General features: G+C 45.8%; 1 protein-coding gene and 1 long non-coding RNA gene across 2 annotated transcripts; one reads left to right on the forward strand and one right to left on the reverse strand.

The window, feature by feature from the left end:
* The first annotated feature begins 882 nt into the window (after positions 1-882).
* Positions 883-12,151, forward strand: PSMD13 (proteasome 26S subunit, non-ATPase 13). Its single transcript, XM_073346983.1, has 13 exons — positions 883-1,106; positions 2,479-2,557; positions 3,631-3,665; positions 3,748-3,803; positions 4,202-4,245; positions 4,516-4,602; positions 5,730-5,901; positions 6,539-6,618; positions 6,707-6,832; positions 7,604-7,666; positions 9,506-9,586; positions 10,045-10,161; positions 11,470-12,151. Exons 1-13 carry the CDS (start codon positions 1,012-1,014, stop codon positions 11,563-11,565), a joined length of 1,131 nt encoding a protein of 376 aa, XP_073203084.1. The 5' UTR covers positions 883-1,011; the 3' UTR covers positions 11,566-12,151.
* Positions 12,152-15,080: 2,929 nt separating this feature from the next.
* Positions 15,081-18,656, reverse strand: LOC140912503 (uncharacterized). Its single transcript, XR_012159296.1, has 2 exons — positions 18,095-18,656; positions 15,081-15,307 (listed from the first exon to the last, which is right to left on the reverse strand). It is a non-coding gene; the product is annotated as an uncharacterized lncRNA (long non-coding RNA).
* Between the last annotated feature and the right edge of the window lie 791 nt (positions 18,657-19,447).

Here is a 19,447-nt window from a genome sequence, read left to right on the forward strand (position 1 = left end):
GTATGACTTTCAATTATCTTCATGGTAATGGTTGGCCTTCACAGCAGGGTACCCATTGGGCAGGGATAGAAGATGAGAATGTGGTCCTTTAGTGATGTGCTTAAAGTGGTCTGAAAACAGTGGGGCTCTAGCATTATCTGGAAGCAGCAGCTTTGGTAAGGCTGCACGTACAGGGCCGCCCTCAGCAGCTCAGCTTTATTTTTTTTAGGGGGGCAGGTCTGTGACCCCTTGTCTGTTTGCACTGGTGGGTGCACCGTCCTTCAGGGGCTTCTGAGAAACATTGCTACCCTAAACAGAACCAATGGGGGCTCCAAACCGATACAGTCCGAGAGCCCCAAACCCGTGCAGTGAGATGGTCCCGGCTGGTCTGGAGATCTCCGAAAGGTCGGGGCGCTGGGACACACATGGCATCCCCATGCCATGGCGCCCCGATGCACCGCACTGGGCGGACGAGCCACGAGTTAGCGTTGGCCAAGAGCAGTTGGCGCAAGGCCCTGAAATGGCGGCACGTGGAGGAGCTGCTGACCGTGATGGTGCTGGGAGGGGAGATGGGCTGGGGGGATGGAAACACCCACCCCGTTGGCTTGGGCTGCCTGTGTCCCCCCGAGCCCGCGGCATGTTCCCTGGGTCTGGGGGGCGGGGTGGGGTCAGAGCCGCTCCAAGCAGCTCCATCACGGCTCGGCGCTGCAGGGCCTAGGCCTAGGCCGCGCCCGTTGCCATGGCTACCGGCCAGCACCCCTACGCTCGCGCCAAGCCATCAGGCCCAGGCCGCGCAGCGGCTCCTCCCCGTGGGGGGCGGGGTTTCGGGGCTGCACTACGCGGGGCCATACGGTACCCACCATGCCGCGCGCGCGCGCGCGCACGCACGCGACGGGCGTTCGTTACCGGAAGTGAGTGTGCATTTCCGGCGGTAGTGGCGGGGTGGCCTGGACGCCTGCTCCTTGGGGTCCTTTCGTCTCGTTCCCCCCCCCCGCCCCGGTCTCACCCCCGCCCCGCCCGCCCGCCGCCATCATGAAGGACGTGCCGGGCTTCCTGCAGCAGAGCCAGAGCTCCGGGCCGGGCCAGGCCGCCGTGTGGCACCGCCTGGAGGAGCTCTACACCAAGAAGTGAGCGGGCCGGGGCGCCGCGGGCCAAGGGAAGCCGGCCGGGGGGCCCCGGCACTGGGGGAGGGCGGCTCCCTGGTGTAGGGTGGTCGCCTGGGGTGGGATGGGGCCTGGCGGCCGCTGGGTGCAGGGATCACGCTCTGCCCCGGTGCTGGGAGGCTGGAGCGCTGCTCCCATGAGCTGGTGTTGCGGGGGGGGTCTGACCCCCCCCCCCGGGGGAGCAAATCCTGCACCTCTGTGCAGACCCACCCCACGCCCCTGTGCACGTACTTGGGGGTTGAGTGCAGCCTCAGACGTGCACCTTTGCTCCGACATCTCCCCTGGAAATGGGTTACGCTGTGGGGGTTCCCAGACTGAGGATTGGGACCCCAAAGTGGGTCGTGACCCCAATTTAATGGGGTCGCTAGGGCTGGTAGTTAGACTTGCTGAGGACTCGGGCTCCAGTCCCCCCTCCTGGGATCGTGTAATAACTTTTGTTGTCAGAAGGGGGTCACGGTGCAATGAAGTTTGAGAACCGCTGGGTTACATGAAATGGTGGTACTCAAGAAATACAGTCCCCCTCGTAGTAATGCCATCCAGTACTCTTTAGTTAATGTTCTATTGAAGAGACAACTTTAACTTAAGAGCCACACTTATCTGATACCTTTTAACCTATAGTAGCTACAAAAAACACCTAAGATAATTATAGCCAATTTGAGATGCTTTTTCAGTTTTATTTTGTTTGACCGCACTTTATGCATAGTCAGTTTCATTGTTTCTCTGTTAGTGATTTGTTTCTCTGTTGGCCTTGTTCACAGCAACAACAGAGAAATATAAGAAAATATGATTGCTGAAATTACAAAAATTGTCACAGATTGAGAAATGCATGTAGAACATGAAACCATGCTTGAACTTTTTAAAAATAATTGACAGGTTTTTGAAATAGGCAAGAGATTGGTGTTTCCCTGTGACTTCTTGCTGCCTGTTTCTTCATGTGTAAGATGAGGAAAGTAATATTTTCCCTTGTAGGATGTTTTGAGGGTTGATCCATACTACTTATGTGCTATGAGAGCTTTTGAAGAAAGCTGCACTCAATTTTTACTATCCCTCTGAACTATACATGAGGAAAAGGTTGAACACACATTTTTTAACTGAAGTCTAGTCTAGAATAGTTATTAGCACCAGGCTGCTGGTCCTGGCCAGTTGCGGTCTTTAACTTTTTCAGAACTAGTGCTGAATTGAGTCATAAATGATCCTTTATATTGGTCCTTATGGATTAATTGAAATTAGTTTTATAATGTTTGTCTCTGTATTTCAGTAGGTGGCCGTCTGATAATTTTGCTTATTGTACTAATGTTTGCTGATGCTAGGGGCCTCTTTGTTTTTGTATTTTCAGACTCTGGCACCAGCTGACTCTGCAGGTGTTGGACTTTGTGCAGGACCCCTGCTTTGCTAAAGGAGATGGACTCATCAAGGTGAATAGGTTGATTCTTAAGCAAGTGTCAGTGCAAAGATGACATTGTGAACATTCTTGGGCTGATATAAAATAGGTGTGCAAAGGCCTGCCTAAATATTGTGCAATCAGAAAATATGCTTTAAAACTTCCTAACCACACCCCATCTATTTGGAAGGGTCTGAATATGTATTAAAAATGTCAACAAATAGATACAGTTTATTAGTATTAGAAGTTTATGGATTGGATCTTATATGCAGGCTTTGGGCATAATTTGACCATGTTTTACAAACATTCTAAAGCTTGAAATGGGTTAGATTAAAATAATGGCGCTGTAATGTGAGGAATGGAATGAGATGAGTTTCAGGTCTTCACAGGTCTTAGTTTGGTTCACCTGTGTTTTTTTAAAAAGGCTTTTCTTCAGTCTTGGCAACAAAGGGATTAACAGTGTGTGTGCGCAGAGTGGTTTTCCTGAGAGTTCACAAACTCAGGTATCAGTGCAGATTTCATTCCTCTCTTCCAATTTAGGCATGGCATCTTTAAGAATGCAACACACAAATATCTGAACTTACATGAACCTAGGTACTCCTGTGATTCATTTCTGCTCATTTCCCTCTTCTTTGCATTTTTATAACAAATTATGATTCACTAAAAAGACATTGACATCTGTGAGGAAAGCCCAGAGAGTTTGGACATGCTCTGCATGTTTCAAGTGGGGTGTGTAGAGAAGCCTGAAATAGCTAGGCTTTTATTGACTATATGGCTACTTAGTGGATAGCGACCCCTCACAACAAAGAGGTGTAAACAGACCTAGGTAACCCCCTCTTGGTAGAGACTAGTCTTGTCTCATGAATCTATTAACTGGTGAATCACTCTCCACAGTTGGGAGGAGATCCTGGAGGCTGGTATTCATAAGATGAGCAATTTTTGGCTTCTGTAATCTATTGTCAGTACATTTTAAATTTCTCCACCTATGGGTACAAAACTACTTTGAGGGAGGAGTTTATATGCAATAATGGGCAAGTTGCCTATTTCACTAGAATGAAATATTCTGTCACTAACTGGCTGTCACAATTTTTTTTTAACCGCCTACAGCTTTATGAGAACTTCATCAGTGAGTTTGAACACAGGTGAGATTGACTACTTGTACATATGTTTGTAGCGTGTGCACTCTTAATTTTAACTGTTCTGATGCTGTGTTGCTCATTTCAGGGTGAATCCTTTGTCCTTGGTAGAGATCATTCTTCATGTAGTTAGACAGATGACAGGTGAGTAACTTTTCTAGTATTAATGGTGACTTTTTAGGACTATTAGGCCTACAATTTAACTGGCTGATGGCAACAGCCAAAGCTTCAATGTGAAAATGAGGCAACCGGTTTGCACAATATTGAAAGTAAAAAGCATAAACTCATAGAATTTTACAACTAATGTTGAAATTACTGCTGCAGAAGGGACCTTGCTGGAGAGAGGGCTGATGCATATGGAGCCAGATCCTCAGCTGGTGTGAATCAGCATAGTTCGTTTACTTCAGTGGAAGTATGATGGCTTTTACTGGCTGAGAATCTGGCTCTGAGTTCTGTGCAGCCAGTCAAGGATTTTCTTGTGGTAGGTTAAAATATTCTGCTGTTTGGATCCTTAATATGGTTTCCTCCTTCCTCCATGTTAGATCCTAATGTGGCCCTTACTTTCCTGGAAAAGACTCGAGAAAAGGTATTTGTGAAATCCAAGTTTTTTCCTATTTGGCACAGTTAAGTAAAATAGCTGCTGCATTTTGCATGTATATGTAGGTCTGTGCTGGTAGATATGTTTATGTCTGTGTATATATTGGAGAAGGCATATTCTTCAGTTCATACAATTCACTGTGAACAAGCCAACATGGATTTGGGAACACAGCAAGAAACACAACCTAAGTAAGTCCGTAGTTGCCGTGTGGCTGGAACAGTTATGTTTTTCTGATGTGTAACTGTGTTGTGGTTGCAGGTGAAAAGCAGTGATGAGGCTGTGATTTTATGTAAAACAGCCATCGGGGCTCTGAAGTTAAACATTGGCGACCTACAGGTCACAAAGGTGAGATTATGTTGGCGTTTAGGTTCTGTCCATTTGAGTGTACTCAGTTCCTCTGGATGCCCATTATTTCAGCACTTGCTTAGCCTTTAGAGGCAGCCCCTCTCTTTCTGTGTCTGTTGTTGAATTTTGTGAATTTAAGTTTCTGAAACCTCTCTTAGGCAGCATGGGCAGGTGTCTTGGAAATCCAGCTCTATTTGGAAGACTGGAAAGTGTTTGTGTAGTTCTGATAACACTAGAAGTAATAGCCAGTGTTATTCCTTTAGCTGAGATGCTAGTGGCATATACTTCTAGTGTATGACTATCACCACTAATGACCCATATGGAGCCAGATCCTCAGCTGGTGCGAATCAGCAACTGCCTCTGCGAAGGGCTAGAAAAACCCTTGAATTAACCCTTCTGTGTCTCCGAGTGCAACTTAGGGCTGGTTCTACGAATTTAGCATCATGAATGTGGTTTGGCAAATAGCTAAGAAGTACGGTATATCTCTATTTAGCTTCTTGGTTGAACTTTTTTGGGGGGCTTACTGACCTTATTATAAGTGGGGATTGGAGTATTTGGGTAAGAGGGAACCCACTTGAACAGATGTTTTTTTCCAAGGGAAGTTGTGGAATCCCTATCATTGGAGGTGTTTAAGAACAGGTTGCACAAACGCTGTCAGGGATGATGTAAGTTTACTTGATCCTGTCAGCGTGGAGGGCTGGACTTGATGACTTCTCGAGGACCCTTCCAGCCCTACATTTCTATGATTATTAGGCAAAGTTACGATACATTATTTTCACCAACGTGAGCTGAATGGGGATCCCTCAGTTGTTTATGCTTTAGTATCAATAGAAATATGAAGTTTCAAGAGTTAGGAAGTGCACTCACTGACCAGTGTTTGTAAATATGAGTGAGACTTTTTGGGAGAAAGGGAGTTGTTTGCTTTGTTCCAAATGCTGTTACTAATGTTCTCAGCTGCACTCTCATCTTATTCACTCTGGATGGGATTTCTGTACCAAATATGTGAATATAATTTGTGATAAGCTGTAAATTTCAAGACTAACTAAAATAGTGAGTGGTGGAGGTGAAAGGTACAGGTGTGTATAAAATGTCTGTGTGTCAAGAGTTGGACTTTCTCCTTTCTTTAGGAGACCATAGAGGATGTTGAGGAGATGCTGAACAATCTCCCTGGGGTGACATCTGTTCACAGCCGTTTCTACGACCTTTCCAGCAAATACTACCAGACAATTGGGAATCATGCCTCTTACTATAAGGATGCACTGCGGTTCCTGGGCTGTATTGATGTCAAGGATCTGCCAGGTAAGTCTGCCTCCTTGTGCCAGATATAGGGAACTGTAGTTTCCATGTTCATTCAGTCCTGGCCTATTCCACCAGTGTAGTCCAGCTGTAGACATGCAGGGAAGTCCAGCTTTCCTCAACATTGCTGTATTATATAACTCCATCATTAACCTACTAGAGTCCACCCAGAGAGATGAATTCTGCTTGCTCATTCATCTCAGGGCTACTGTGTACCCAAGATGTATGGGGGGTGGGGAGACTGTCAGTAAGGTAGGGGAGAGTAAATGACCGTTTCCCAACTCTTCTGATCTCCTTTGCGTCACTGGTATGGTACGTGATGGTATTCCTCTGAATTTCCAACCGGGGGGGCCTCTGCTGCAAGCAGATCACTGAGGTGGTCAGTGACCTCAAGTAGTTCAGACCCTCAGGCTGCACTGGAGTGGATTTCTGTCACACACTAATTCCTGCAGCCTCCAGTATTGGCATGGAACTGCATTTCACATGGATTAAGATTAGATTTGATCATGTTTGCAGTCTTGAGTAAATGTGGAGTTGATGATGACTAAAAAATCTGAAAGAGATCATATACACATACTGAAAGAGGGAAGGAGCAATAGGGTTGAAGCTGTCGCTTTACACACACTATTCTTCCTTGCAGTGTCAGAGCAGCAGGAGAGAGCCTTTACCTTGGGGCTGGCAGGACTCCTAGGAGAAGGAGTTTATAACTTTGGGGAGCTGGTAAGTAGACTCTGGGTTGTCTCAGCTGTTGAATGGTGGAAATTGGTTGTAGTCTGTCAATAATGCTGTCCTGCCTTATTTATCACAGCTCATGCACCCTGTACTGGAGTCCTTGAGAACCACTGACAGACAGTGGCTGATTGACACACTTTATGCCTTCAATAGTGGTAATGTAGAGAAATTCCAGGCTCAGAAGACAGCCTGGGGCCAGCAGGTGAGTGAGTGATGTGGGAAACAACACAACTTCATAGTGCCCTGATAAATGCATAGACATCTGCTAGAATAATAAAATAATGTGGGAGTACAAAGGGACAGATAAGGATAATATACAATCCAAAACTCTAGTTTTCCTGACTTCCATCCATGTAAAATCTCCATAACGTTTCTAACAGCACCTTCCCACCATAACTAGATTGATTAGAATAAATATATGAAGGTAGATATAAAGGATGGAAGAAAGAGAAGTGTCTTTTGTAACCAAGGAAACGAGCAGATTTCATGGGGTCTCCTGAGGCTCTTGCTATGCCAATCTAACTTACCTGGGACACTTAAATATCATTATGAAGGTACTATGGAAAACACTAAAGAGTGCCTCTCACATTCCCGGAACACCTGCAAAATAATGATTGTCAAATACTAATATTTCAGTGATTATGGAGGAAGCTGTCAATATGGCAATAGCTCCCAGAGATCTTTATTGTCCATCTAGACAGCCCTTAGTTAAGGACCATGATTTTGCATATCATGCAGAGGATAGCATTTAACAGTACACCATCTCCTTGTTACCACTATATGGAATGGTCAGCCAGTACTGGGTTTGAATCCGGGGCTTTTTAGCACAGAAGCAAGACAGAGGAGAGAGTGTTTACCTTCTGTGTGATTCGTTCCTAGTACATAGGATGTAACTTAAGAAGAAGAAGAAGAAACAAGAAGAAAAATTAACTTTATTCATAGACAGCTGCTTAATGTTTTTGTTATCTCACAGCCAGACCTGGCTGCAAATGAAGCACTTCTCCTGAAGAAGATCCAGCTGCTGTGCCTCATGGAGGTAAGCTGCAAGCTGAGACCCTGATAGGGCACCCCCCTTGTCAGTTGGATAGGTCTGGAAGGCAGCCCCATGATTAACTTCCCTGTAGTGTCCAAGTAGATTGTTTGTGAGTTGAGAGCTGTGTACATGTGCTTTCAGTCTACTGCTCTCTTATATAGTTGCTCTTGAGATGTAAATCACTAATGGCAGCATTACATGATTTTGCCTATTGGTGGTGCTCAAAGACAAGTGCTGTTGAAAGAAAGTGCCAGTGAATACTAGTAAGAGACAGCAAGAGCCAAAAAGATTGTTTTCAAAGACAGCATCTGAAGGGATGGTTCTTAAAGCATGTCCCAACATAACTTTAGAGCTGCTTAAAGAACAGCCCAAATTCTCGCCTGAAATGGATAAGGGTTGAAAACCCGCCTCATGCAAGGAAATCCTTTAACATCTAAGACACAGAAATTCTTGTCCTGGCATTCCGTCCATGTGCAAGGCCTGGTTTCATTGTCACCAATGGGTATGCGGAGTCTTATGACACTAACAATCTCTGACTCACTCTCAAAAGCTGCAGTTTTGACAGGCTGACTTATACTTCAGACGGAGCTTAGTTAATTGTTTTACACATGAAGTGCTTCATTATGAGAGAGTCTAGTGCAGTGTTTCTCAAACCGTGGGTTGCGACGTGCAAGGCACTGGGTCGCCTTGCTCTGCTCAGCACCGCCGACCGGGCCGTTAAACGTCCCGTCGACGGTGCTGCCCAGCTAAGGCAAGCTAGTCCCTACCTGTTCCAACACCACACTGTGCACTGGAAGCAGCCAGCAGCTGGTCTGGCTTCTAGGCATGGGGCTCCTTCCCCGGTCATCGGCTCCGCACTCCCAGCCAATGGGAACTGGTGGTGGGGGAGATGTGCCTGCAGGCGAGAGTCCCACGGAGCCAGACGTGCTGCTGGCCACTTCCAGGGCGCAGCGCAGTCTGCGGAGCCAGGACAGGCGGGAAGCCTGCCTCTGCACCCCGGCTGCACCGCTGACTGGGAGCCACTGGTGGTAAATCTGCGCCCCAATCCCTTGCCTCAGCCTTGAGCTCCTGGAACCCCTTCCTGCACCCCCAACCCCCTGCCCCAGCCCTGAGGCCTTCCCACACCTCAAACCCCTCATCCCCAGCTCCATTGGGTCGCGGGCATCAACAATTTTCTTCAATTGGGTCCCCAGAAAGAGTTTGAAAACCACTGATCTAGCGGTCCTTAAGCACTTGCAGTTGTGCCAATAACGTGACGTGGATGGAGAATTTCCATCTTCAGGATTAGAATCTTTCTTTGAGCAATTGTTTCCTAGGGAGCCTACTGTTTGGAGAGGTAGATGCAGGAAACTGACTGCTACTTACTTTACCGTCTTTAATAAAGCAGTCTTTTTCTAAAAATAGAGGGAGAGCTAGCTGCTGTTGGCCCTTTGTTATCAGAGCCTCTGATTTTCACAGGTAGAGATGAGGTTTGAGTCTGCAGGTACATCTACACTGGAATAAAAGACCTGCGGTATGACTGCGGCCAGCCCAGGTCAGCTAGCTTGGGCTTTGAGGTTAAAAACAGCTGTGTAGATGTTTAGGCTTGGGGTGGAGTCTGGGCTCTAGGACCCTCCCCCTTGCAGGGTCCCAGAGCTCGGACCCCAGCCTGAACATCTGCAGAGCAATTTTACGCCTCTGCAGCCTGAGCCCCCGAAGCTAAAGTCAGCTGACCTGGGCCCGCCATGGGTGTTTAATTGCTGTGTTGGCATACCCTGTGGCTTCTGGAGGACAGTACTAGGGAGACGCCATACATCTTCGGAGAAGAAGTCTGAAGAGTGCTGAATTTCTGCTTGCCTTTAGATGACTTTCACCCGACCAGCCAATCACAGACAGCTCACTTTTGAAGAGATTGCTAAAAGTGCCAAAGTCACCGTGAATGAGGTGAGTTGTGTTAATGCTAATGATGACAATAAGTAACTTGCATGTGAAATTCCTAACAGTATCCGCTGAATAGGTTCATTTCTATATGTTGTAAATAGTGAGGAAAAGAAATTCACCGCATTAATGTTCACAAATTAACTGCGAAGAATCCTCTGGCTGTAGAGGAAGAATGAATTGCCATCTCCTGCCCTCTGTCTCAGATACAGGTGGCTCTTGCGTTCCTTAGTAGAACAAGCTTGCACAGTTTTAATTCCTGTGGTTCCAGATGTTTGTATAGAATGCTGCCCCGCTTGGTCAGAGTGATCTGTCGTGGAGATAGTTGCCTTGCGCCACTCTTCAGTTTAGTTTTGTCGTGTGGCGAACAGTAGTCTAATGACTGTTTATAAGATAACTCAATTTAAAAGAATTGGGAGTCTGGGAAAAGTGACTGGTTCTTAATCCCTTTTTCTTCTCTTCAGGTAGAACTGCTGGTGATGAAGGCTCTCTCAGTAGGGTTAGTAAAGGGCAGTATTGATGAAGTGGATAAGAAAGTGCACATGACTTGGGTCCAACCGCGTGTGCTGGATTTACAGCAGGTAATGTCAGCTGAAATACTTAACCAATGTTAACTCACCTTCCTTTCAATCGGTGATTGGCCTGAATACTGACATGAGAGCTGTTAATAAGATTGTAGTTCTCAGACCTTGACTCTGCCCATTTCTTGCAGTGGTTTGGAGAAGAGTTAGCAAAGGTTCCCCCTCCAGAGGAAAACACTATTTGAAAAGTTCTCTTGTAGTGCTTAACCTTCACAAAATAACAAGACCTTGATTTCAACCCAGATATCCATAACTAAGCTTTGCAGTTGTACTCGCAAGCCTTCCTTGGGAACATGATGGATGGAATAAGTGTCTTTGAGATTCTGAGAATAGGGCCATGCAAACAATAAGCACATCACACATGCGCACTTGTGTATATAAATTGACAGAAACTTGGGTTAACGTAACAAGTTTTGCTTCATTAAATTTAAGGTTTCAGATTAATAACTATGCCATTGTTGCACATTCTCTATACCTGAGACCTTGCATCTAACAGGGAATGACTTTGGAAAAAAGGTTAAGAGCTAAATAGTTTCCCAGGGTTGGTACCTCATCATTTGGGGCCTATGACCTATTAGTAAATGCTATAGATAACAACACTGCCTGAAGAGGGGGATGGGCTAGAAGACCTTATGTCTGTACCATCCCTCACTTCCATGATTAATTAGTTTTTCCCATAACAAACATGTAACAAGAAGGTGTTAAGAACTCTTTGAATAGCTTCTCCCAGATATTAAAAACCTTTAAACCATGAAAAACACTTGGTTGGGGAGAGGGAAATAATGTTGGACTTTGCTTTGAGTGAAACTGAAATGCACACTGCTGTCCTAATGACACACTATCACAGCTGATGGACTGCTTAATTTTACAAAACTTAAAATTATTCTCCCTTAAAATTTCCTCCCTTCATTTTCTAAAAGCTTTCTCAGAAACCCACATACTTAGAATCTTGGGGTCCTGTCACACCATATCTTGAAGTCAAGTTTGGGATCTTAATGTCCCATGTTTAGGGCCCTACCAAATTCACAGTCCATTTTGTTGAATTGGTAATTTTGTTGAATTACCCATGTTGAATTGGTTTCACTCTTGATAGTGCTTTTCCTGGGGCCCTGCCTGTAATCAGTCCCCTTGGCTTTCATGTTCCATCTTTAAATGCAATGGATGTGGTGAGAAATCTTCTGCTCCAAATTAGTTGAATTCAGTGTGCAGCATGCCTGGTCTCACTCTAGTGCCCATTCCTGGGCAGGTGCAATTGCTTTTCCCCTTCTATGTCCAGGCTCCTAAAGCTGTTGTGGATTTGCTTTCCAGATCAAGGGGATGAAGGACCGTCTGGAGTTCTGGTGCACAGATGTGAGGAGCATGGAAATGCTGGTGGAGCACCAAGCCCACGATATCCTAACATAGAAGACTTTGCACTGCCTGAGCGAATAACTCTTGCTGCTGCTGAAGCTGGTGGTGCTCAGACCACTGACTCTGTACAGAATTATATTAAAGGGGGGACTAGGGGAGGTTGGGAAGAACTACTTTTTGATGCTTGTACAGAGGAGTAAGTGGCCTTTACTGTGTAACCCTTTGGTGCTTAAGTCAGGAATTCCCTGTGCGCCAACGGTCTGCTGGCACTGACCATAGGAGCTCCTGTCCTACTGTCACCAAGGGGGATAAGGGCTCCGTAATGGTGGTTGAATCAGTCTTAGTGTCAAACTATTGCACTGGAGGGTGCTGGTGGTAGCTACATGGTAGAGTCATTAGCCCAGTAGATGGGTGCTTCTGTCCTAAACTGTGCTAGAGAGAGAGATGCCATATTCCCACTATCAGGCATTGCTGATGTGGTGATTGGACTTTGGGGAGCAAGAATTTCTCACCAGTAGCCCCTCCTCCCAGCAGCCCAAAGGCAGCATTACCAAGACACCCCACCCCCACAGTTGGCAGTAAAGGGAGCTGCTCACCCCATCAGTGGGTTTGCCAGGAATAAAATCATTAATTTAGTGCATTTGGTTTTATATCCTTTTTGGGTTTATTCTCGTCTTTCATGAACACTTTATTGTGAAGTGTGGTGCAGCAGTATTGCTGGAATAAACTTCTCTGCCTTCCCTCTTCTACAGTTCTGTTCACGTGCTCTTGTGCTAACTCTTGGGTTGTGTCCTGTTTAAGGGGGAACTTTACAATCTAACTGAATAACGTAAGATCGTACACAGCATGCCAGGTGTAGTCTTCATTACAGATCAATACATCTGAACAATGAATTGAAACATTGGTGACTGCCAAGAGCAGCATCCAAGGTCCTGTCTTGTTAGGAGCTGTGTTTCTGACACGTTTCTCAACATCTCTGACTCTGTCACCCGTACTCCCGTGGAGTAGCAACTTTCTGTGAGGAAAGGTGACAGAACCAGGCTGCAGGTAATGAACGTTTTTCTAATACAGCTTTAAGCTTCATTGCTTTGGTTTAGTCTGCCTGTGTATTCTGGCACTGTCCATGGCTATTAGACCAGTGTTTAGTGAGTCACTTTTCCATAGTATTCCTAGTAGTATGGCAGGCTTGGGTCTTTCATGAGGGTGGTGGATTTTTCATACAGCCAGGAGAGAGAGCTGGTAAAGGGGCCCATGACCGGTCTATTTGAAAAAACACCTTTCTTGGGAGGAGTTGGAGAAGACCAAGAGTCAGCTACTTCAGCTGGGGGAATGAACAGCGCAATTGTGGGGGTGGGGTACAGGTTCCACATCAAGGAGATGGTTGCCTGCTGCCCTTGGCTATGATAGCACAAGCGCCAAAGGAAATGTGGCATGTGAGCATAAACACTAGTCAGGCTGATACCCAAGCAGGTCTTTAATCTCCGCTAGGTGGCTGGTGCTCTTTTGGGTGCGGCACTGACATCAGTGGTTGGTGCTGCAGACAGCAGCTGAGCCCCTTTTCCACCCATCAGTTGAACAGATGGTGTCAAATGAAAAATAAATGGTAGTCACAAACTTCCAGAAAGCTTTATAAAGTAAGCTTTAAACAGTAAGATCTTATATTCTTGCACCATGTGCTTGGGACAGTATCCTAGGACTGGCTTATTCTGAAAGCTGGCATGCTATTCACCAGTGCTTGCGCCTGTATTTCATCAAAGTATAGACATCAGATTTCTTCACCACGCAAAGGCTCCAGCCAGCACAGTGGGATTTCCTACGGTTGTAGCTCTGCATATGGTCTTCAAGTCTTTCCTCACACTCGTGACAAGCGTACCACAATATAGGGTGCATGTCAGTGCAACAATGGTGAACAGAGGTAGAGAAGATCTGAAGGTGTGAGACTTGATTAGATGTCAGCCTACACCAGTTTCTCCTGTGGAGTTTGTAGTCTGGTCATAAAATGACTTAATCCTTTTTACTCTGACCTCTGTGTTTAGTTCAATGACCTTGCCTGGCAGGGAATTCCTGCATAAATAGCATTTCCTTTGTTATAGGTTCTAAATTATTTAATTTCAGCATGTGGCCCTTTGTTTTCACATCTACCATCATGTTCCCTAGCCACCCCATTCTGTCAAACTCTATTTGGAGAGTCTGTGACTCCTCCCTTGTTTTAGCAACTGAAATAATTCTGTGATGTTTGCAAATATCACAGTCCATTTCCTCCTCGCAACCTTGTGCCATCTGAGAATTTCCCCTATTTATGCTCCAAGTCATTAATGTACCTAAGACTTCTCCCAAACCTCATTCCGAAGACACCCTCACTATGTACTGCCACTTCTCATGATTTAGTCTATGATGTACAGGTAAGGAGCAAATAACCATGCTTAGGAATATATTTTCTATCATATTTCAGGGTTGGGCTAAGTAGAGGGCTTTTAAAAATAAGGTAGAACCGCACTAGTTGATGCTGACAAAGAGCCACTGCAAAGTAGAGAGTAATGGAGCAACCATCATAAAGCAAAGTTAATGTATCACTTGGCAGTTTAGATTTAATTGCAATACTTCATTGCTTCAAGAGAGAATTAGGAACCTATTGAGCTCAGGAGACCTCATTACAGCCCTTTCAATAGTGTGGAGAGAAGGCTAGGTTTGGTGTGAGATAGGGATGCGGGGGAAACCACAGAAGTGGGTTAGGGAGTTTCCCCTATCCTAGTGAGCCATGGGCTTTTATTGTATTAACCTTTTCAAATAACTGGTAGGCTCCCTAGACATGATATTCACTGAAGAAACTAATCCCTGTTTGAATGTGATTAGGTTGTAATGATAGAAGCGTTACTGTCCCCTTTTTGAATTACCCTTGCAATCGGCTTCCCTGGAACAGCCTTGGCTGTGTTTGCTTGGCACTAATTCTCCCAGTTCCCCATTAGCTATTTTGGGGGCGTGGGGGAGAAACGACATGTGGCTTATATCCACAAAAGTATTTAGACTCCTAACTTCCACTGATATCAGTGCAAGTTAGGATCCTACATAACGTTGTGGATCTGGGCCAATGGGCCTGATTTTTCAGGTATGCAGAGCATCTACAACAGCTAAAGTCTGCGAACTATGGATGTGCAGCACCCCTGAGAAGCAGCCCCTGCTTAACAGCTTTCCAGTCCCCCTGAACCGTGAGTGGCCATGTAGCATATTCTTGCCAGTATCTGCTCTGTTGCAGTTCCATGACTGGGCCTGCACCTTGAGTGCATTTGAGTGTAGTAAGTTGCTTCCTAACCTTGTTCATCATGGACTTGACTTAAGACTACACTGTAAAGTTGGTGAGTGGGGATGCATGAAATGTCCGGCTTAAGAGGAAAATCAAAAGCTCCCTAGTCAGAGTTTGCTGTAAGAGGAGAAAATTTGTATTGCAATAGCACCTATAGGCCTCCATCAGGACTGGGTCCTGTTGTGCTGGGTGTAGTACAGATTAGGGTCTACCCTAACCAGCAGATACAATCCAATTCTTCTACCCAAACAAAGACCTGCTCAGCCCATTATGTTTTTTCATGGTGTTTTAATTATAAAATCCTCAAAGGTCAGATTGCCATGAAGGGGTTTGTTCAATAGTCTCCTCTTCCCATTCTCCTAAACTAGGCTGCATGCAGCTTCCCCCTGTCTCTCACTCGCTAGGCTTGTGCTTGTAGTCCTCCATGTGTGCCAGAATCCAGCCCGATGGGATCAGGACGGTTGCAAACATCACAATCAGCGCAATGGCTTGATCCTGCCAATGGGAGAGAAACCAGAGGTCATATAGGGTCTTCTGCAGCCGCCCATGTGTCATGGATCATTATAGAGATGGGACATCATCTTATTGGGATTTAGGGGTTCAAACTGTAATGAGCCTGTGTAGCTGGTTCCAGTGGGTCTACATTCTGTGTGCACCCCAAACTCCTACTGACTTCAGTCAGAAGTTTGGGTGTGCAGGCAATGTGGGAACAGGTTCGCAGCCTCGGCCTACTAGAGAGATGGGGAGGGAAGGAGGAGCTATGGGTAAATGCACTCATTCCCACTAGCTCTAGACTAAATGTGGTTTGATACGTCAATTTATTTCTGTCACTGCATGTTTGTGTATTTCTGCATCTCGGTTTGGGCATGAAAATCAAAGTAACCCAGCTCCCTAGTCCAGATCCTGTCATTAGCTGGGACCTGGTTTGGAACAACATGGCTCGTAAGCACCTGCTTTGAAAAACAGGGCTCCTCCCAGCTCCCCCTGCTGGCATAGAGCCAAGCTTCCCTGTTCTAGTTTGGTTAGTTCCCATAGTTCAAGAAATCCCAGGCCATAAAATTCATCCTACGCAGGCAGGGCTCGGTCTAATGTCTCCGCAAGGTTCCAGGTGTAGGACGTATTCAAAACAACCCAGCAATAACTGCTCACTCTCAGCCTTCCAAGGTCACTGATCAGTGCCATGAGCCCGCCAGCTCCTCAAATTCAGCAAGAAGGTCGCGGGCTGCACATAATGCATTCCCGAAGGGCACAGTGACAATCAGTCTGACTTTCAAATCACTTTGAGGTGCCCAGAACAGTAGCAATGGCCTGGACAAAGTTTCACCTAGCAACAAGTTATCTGCGCTGGCTGCAAACAGTCTTAAGTTAACTGTACATACAGCTGTCATACATTAACCCCTTGTGCTCTGTTCCTGAAAGCAAAGCATATTAATAAACTAAAACTTCGGATCAAAGTCTGAGGCTCTTATTCGATTTTTATTTAGACCTTACTCTGGCAAAGCTTCTCGGAGGCTCCTGAGTAAGGAATGGGGAACTGAGTAGCAAGTCAGCGCCTCAGGATTGGACTCTCTTGAGTTTAGTATAGGCCCATACCCCCCTGCTCACACATAATCTCTTGGAAAAGGAGAAGAAAGCAGGAAAACAACAGGGGATTCTGCACAGCTACACGTTGACGGTAGCAGATTCAATTTCAACTGGGGAAATTCCCATTTTAAAGGCTTGACTAAAATGGGGGTTGGTTTGGAGGCAAGGAGAAGCAATCTGACAGAGAGAGGGAGGGGTTAGACAGTATCTATACAAATAAAAACAAAACAAGAGTAGAGTGAAGCAAACTGCTACACAACCTCTTATGAGACACCCAGATGCCCTTTCACTAGATCTCAGTAGGCGGTTGCAGTATGCCCCCCCTTGCCCCGCCCCCAACAAGGGGAATATTTTTTATAGCCAGAATGAGACAGTGTCTTTCCATAAGACTTTTTTTTTTTAAACTTTCTTTTTATTATTGGCCCGTCGAGAAAGAGGCGCCCACGTTCACCTCTGAACATGGCACTCCTGGCAGGCTCCGCAAACCAAGGAGCTGGGTTATTTTAATGGAAGGAACAGAGTTTAGTTTCTGCCACTGTCTGTTTAAAGTGACGCCATAAGTCTGCCTGCAGGTGACTGATATCCCCTGTTTCCTGGTACGTGTAACCAATCTGACCAACAATGGATTCTGACTTAACCACTGTCACAGCCTCCAAAGAGGGTTCTTTTTTTAACCCGGTAGATGCCAGACAGATTCAAGTTGAGTAAAAAGTAGAGAGAGATTTTTGTGTCCGTTCACACAGTTTGTCCCTGATCCCTCAGTGAGCTCCATGTAGGCAGATCCCTGCATCTGTGCAATAATGTTCCATTGATTTTAGTATCACACATGGAGATCTCTACAGGATCAGAGGCCTTTGTTTGGGGCCTTCACCTTACCAACTATGCAAAGCAGTTCACAAAGCAGGGAATTGCCTCTGCAGGGAAAGAACATTTCCTATCAAAATCAGGAGCAGCACTAGCTTCTGTGATGGCCCTGAGTGGAGCAGAGATGGGCCCAAGCCACACAGTGCCGGTCTGGACCCCACTCTCCCTGCGATTAGAAGTGGGATTGTGGCTTGGCCTGTTATAGACTCAGGCCTGCTGGGCATTCGCACCCAAAGCTGAACGTCTCTGCCCTGCCCACTGGTGTAAGCACAAGATGAAAAGAGGCCTTTTCTGTCATTTGACCGATGAGAGAAGAAAGTAGAGTATAAAGAAAAATAACCCCTGGGAATCAAAGAGAGTCAACCTCAGTTACAGCCATGCAGCCCCATTGACTTCAGAGCGGTCACTGAGAGCAGAATTTGATCCATCATGTGACTTGATTGGCCATTTGTAAGAAAAGGATTGGTTTTATTCCTGAGTGAAACTCATCATTTCCCTCTTTCTTTATACTTTTACTTTCACTTCCAAATGAAATTCAACAAATGGAAAAACATGAGTCGCAGCTTCTCCTATCCCCACCCCAAGGAACACTCACTTAAGTTTCTCCTTTTCTTAAAAAAATGTGTCAGTATTTAACTTTCTCCCTGCATTATTTATATTTTCCTTTCCAGCAAAGCCCCTTTTTGCTATCACACACAGGAGATACTTGCCATTTTAGGAGATCCCAATGCTATCAGCTATATTTGTAATAAGTTTTGAGTGCCCAGAACACAATAAACTGCTACATTTACTATAACAGATTATCACTATTCCCTTAAACAAAAGGTTACTCACAGCTGGAGTGACAATCTCCTCTGGTGGTCCAGAAACAATATTTGCTCTGGGAACAATCTGCTTCCTCACTGTTGCATTAAGCAACCTGAATGCACGTTGAAAACCCAACATGGCCCTTCTACTGTGTTCTCTTCCAATCCAGGCTCCGTACCCTTTGTAGGGAGAGTAGGTAGTCCCAGCCTGTGGGCTGTGAGGCTGCAGCTGTCTGTGTCACAAGTTCCTTGTGTGAAGGCAGTTTAAGATTTGCAAGTTTTTGCTCTGGTGCCAGATGTCAAAATGATAAACAAGTTCAGTTGCTTCATGCCTGCAGAATTAATTTGGCTCTGATTGGCTGGGGAGTTGCTTGGTCACACCCTCCTATAAGAAGAGGCAGCCACTTATGGTTTCCTAATTTTAGTACAGGGGGACTTCTGGATGACAGTGTCTGAACTTGCTTGATTTGTGAGTTTGCTTGTGTGAGATTAGTGCTATTTCACAGCTGAAAGGGGGACAATAAAGGCTGCATGATGGAAACATTCAGGTGCATCGGAGCGGACTTTTGAAAAACAGCTCTCTGAGGGAGAGATCTGCTTAAGGAATTTGATCTAGAGCAATAGAATAAAGCCCTTTTAAATTAGCATCAGAAAACAGAATTAGTGTTTCTGAAGAAAGAGTGTAGTCTAGTGATTAAAGTGGGGAGACGAGGAGTCAGGAAACCTGAGTTCTCTTCCTGGCTTTGCCATTGGTGTGTTGTGTGACTCTGGGTAACCGAGTCTCAGTTTCCCCCTTTGTAAAATGGGGATAATCCTACCTGCCTTACAGGGGTGGTGTGATGTTTGACCAATGTTTGTAAGGTGCTTGGAGCTCCTCAGAGGAACGGCACCAGAGTTAGCATGGTTCAGATGGGAAAAAGCAATAGAAAACTGGCCTGATCTACGGATGAAATATATTGCTTGTGTGCCAAACCCAAAGATGGTCCACAACACAGTGGAGCTCTCTGAAACAAACCCCTCTGTTAGGAGCACATCGTAGTGGGTTGTGTCTGAAACCTGACTTCCGTAAATGAGTCAACAGGAGGGAGTTAACCGAGCACACACTGCAGGTACTGTTTTTAGGAGGGGCGAGTGGATCCAGGGAAATGAGTGCTTCGCTGTCGACCACAGAGAACGCTGAACCTGAACCCATCCTCCTCCAGCCTGCACTGCTGGGCTAGGCCCCAGAGTGCAGGGGCTTTGGAGCCTTCAGCAAGGCCGTTGCTGAGTCTCTTCTCGTGTGGCGCTGTGGGAAGACGGTTGTAGTATAACCTGGTGACACAATAATCTCCCCGATGGTCCTGCAACCCTGGACGTGCTGTAGTGAATGTGCACTGTTGGG

Source organism: Lepidochelys kempii, chromosome 6 (assembly GCF_965140265.1).
Source record: "Lepidochelys kempii isolate rLepKem1 chromosome 6, rLepKem1.hap2, whole genome shotgun sequence".
Lineage (NCBI taxonomy): Eukaryota > Metazoa > Chordata > Testudines > Cheloniidae > Lepidochelys > Lepidochelys kempii.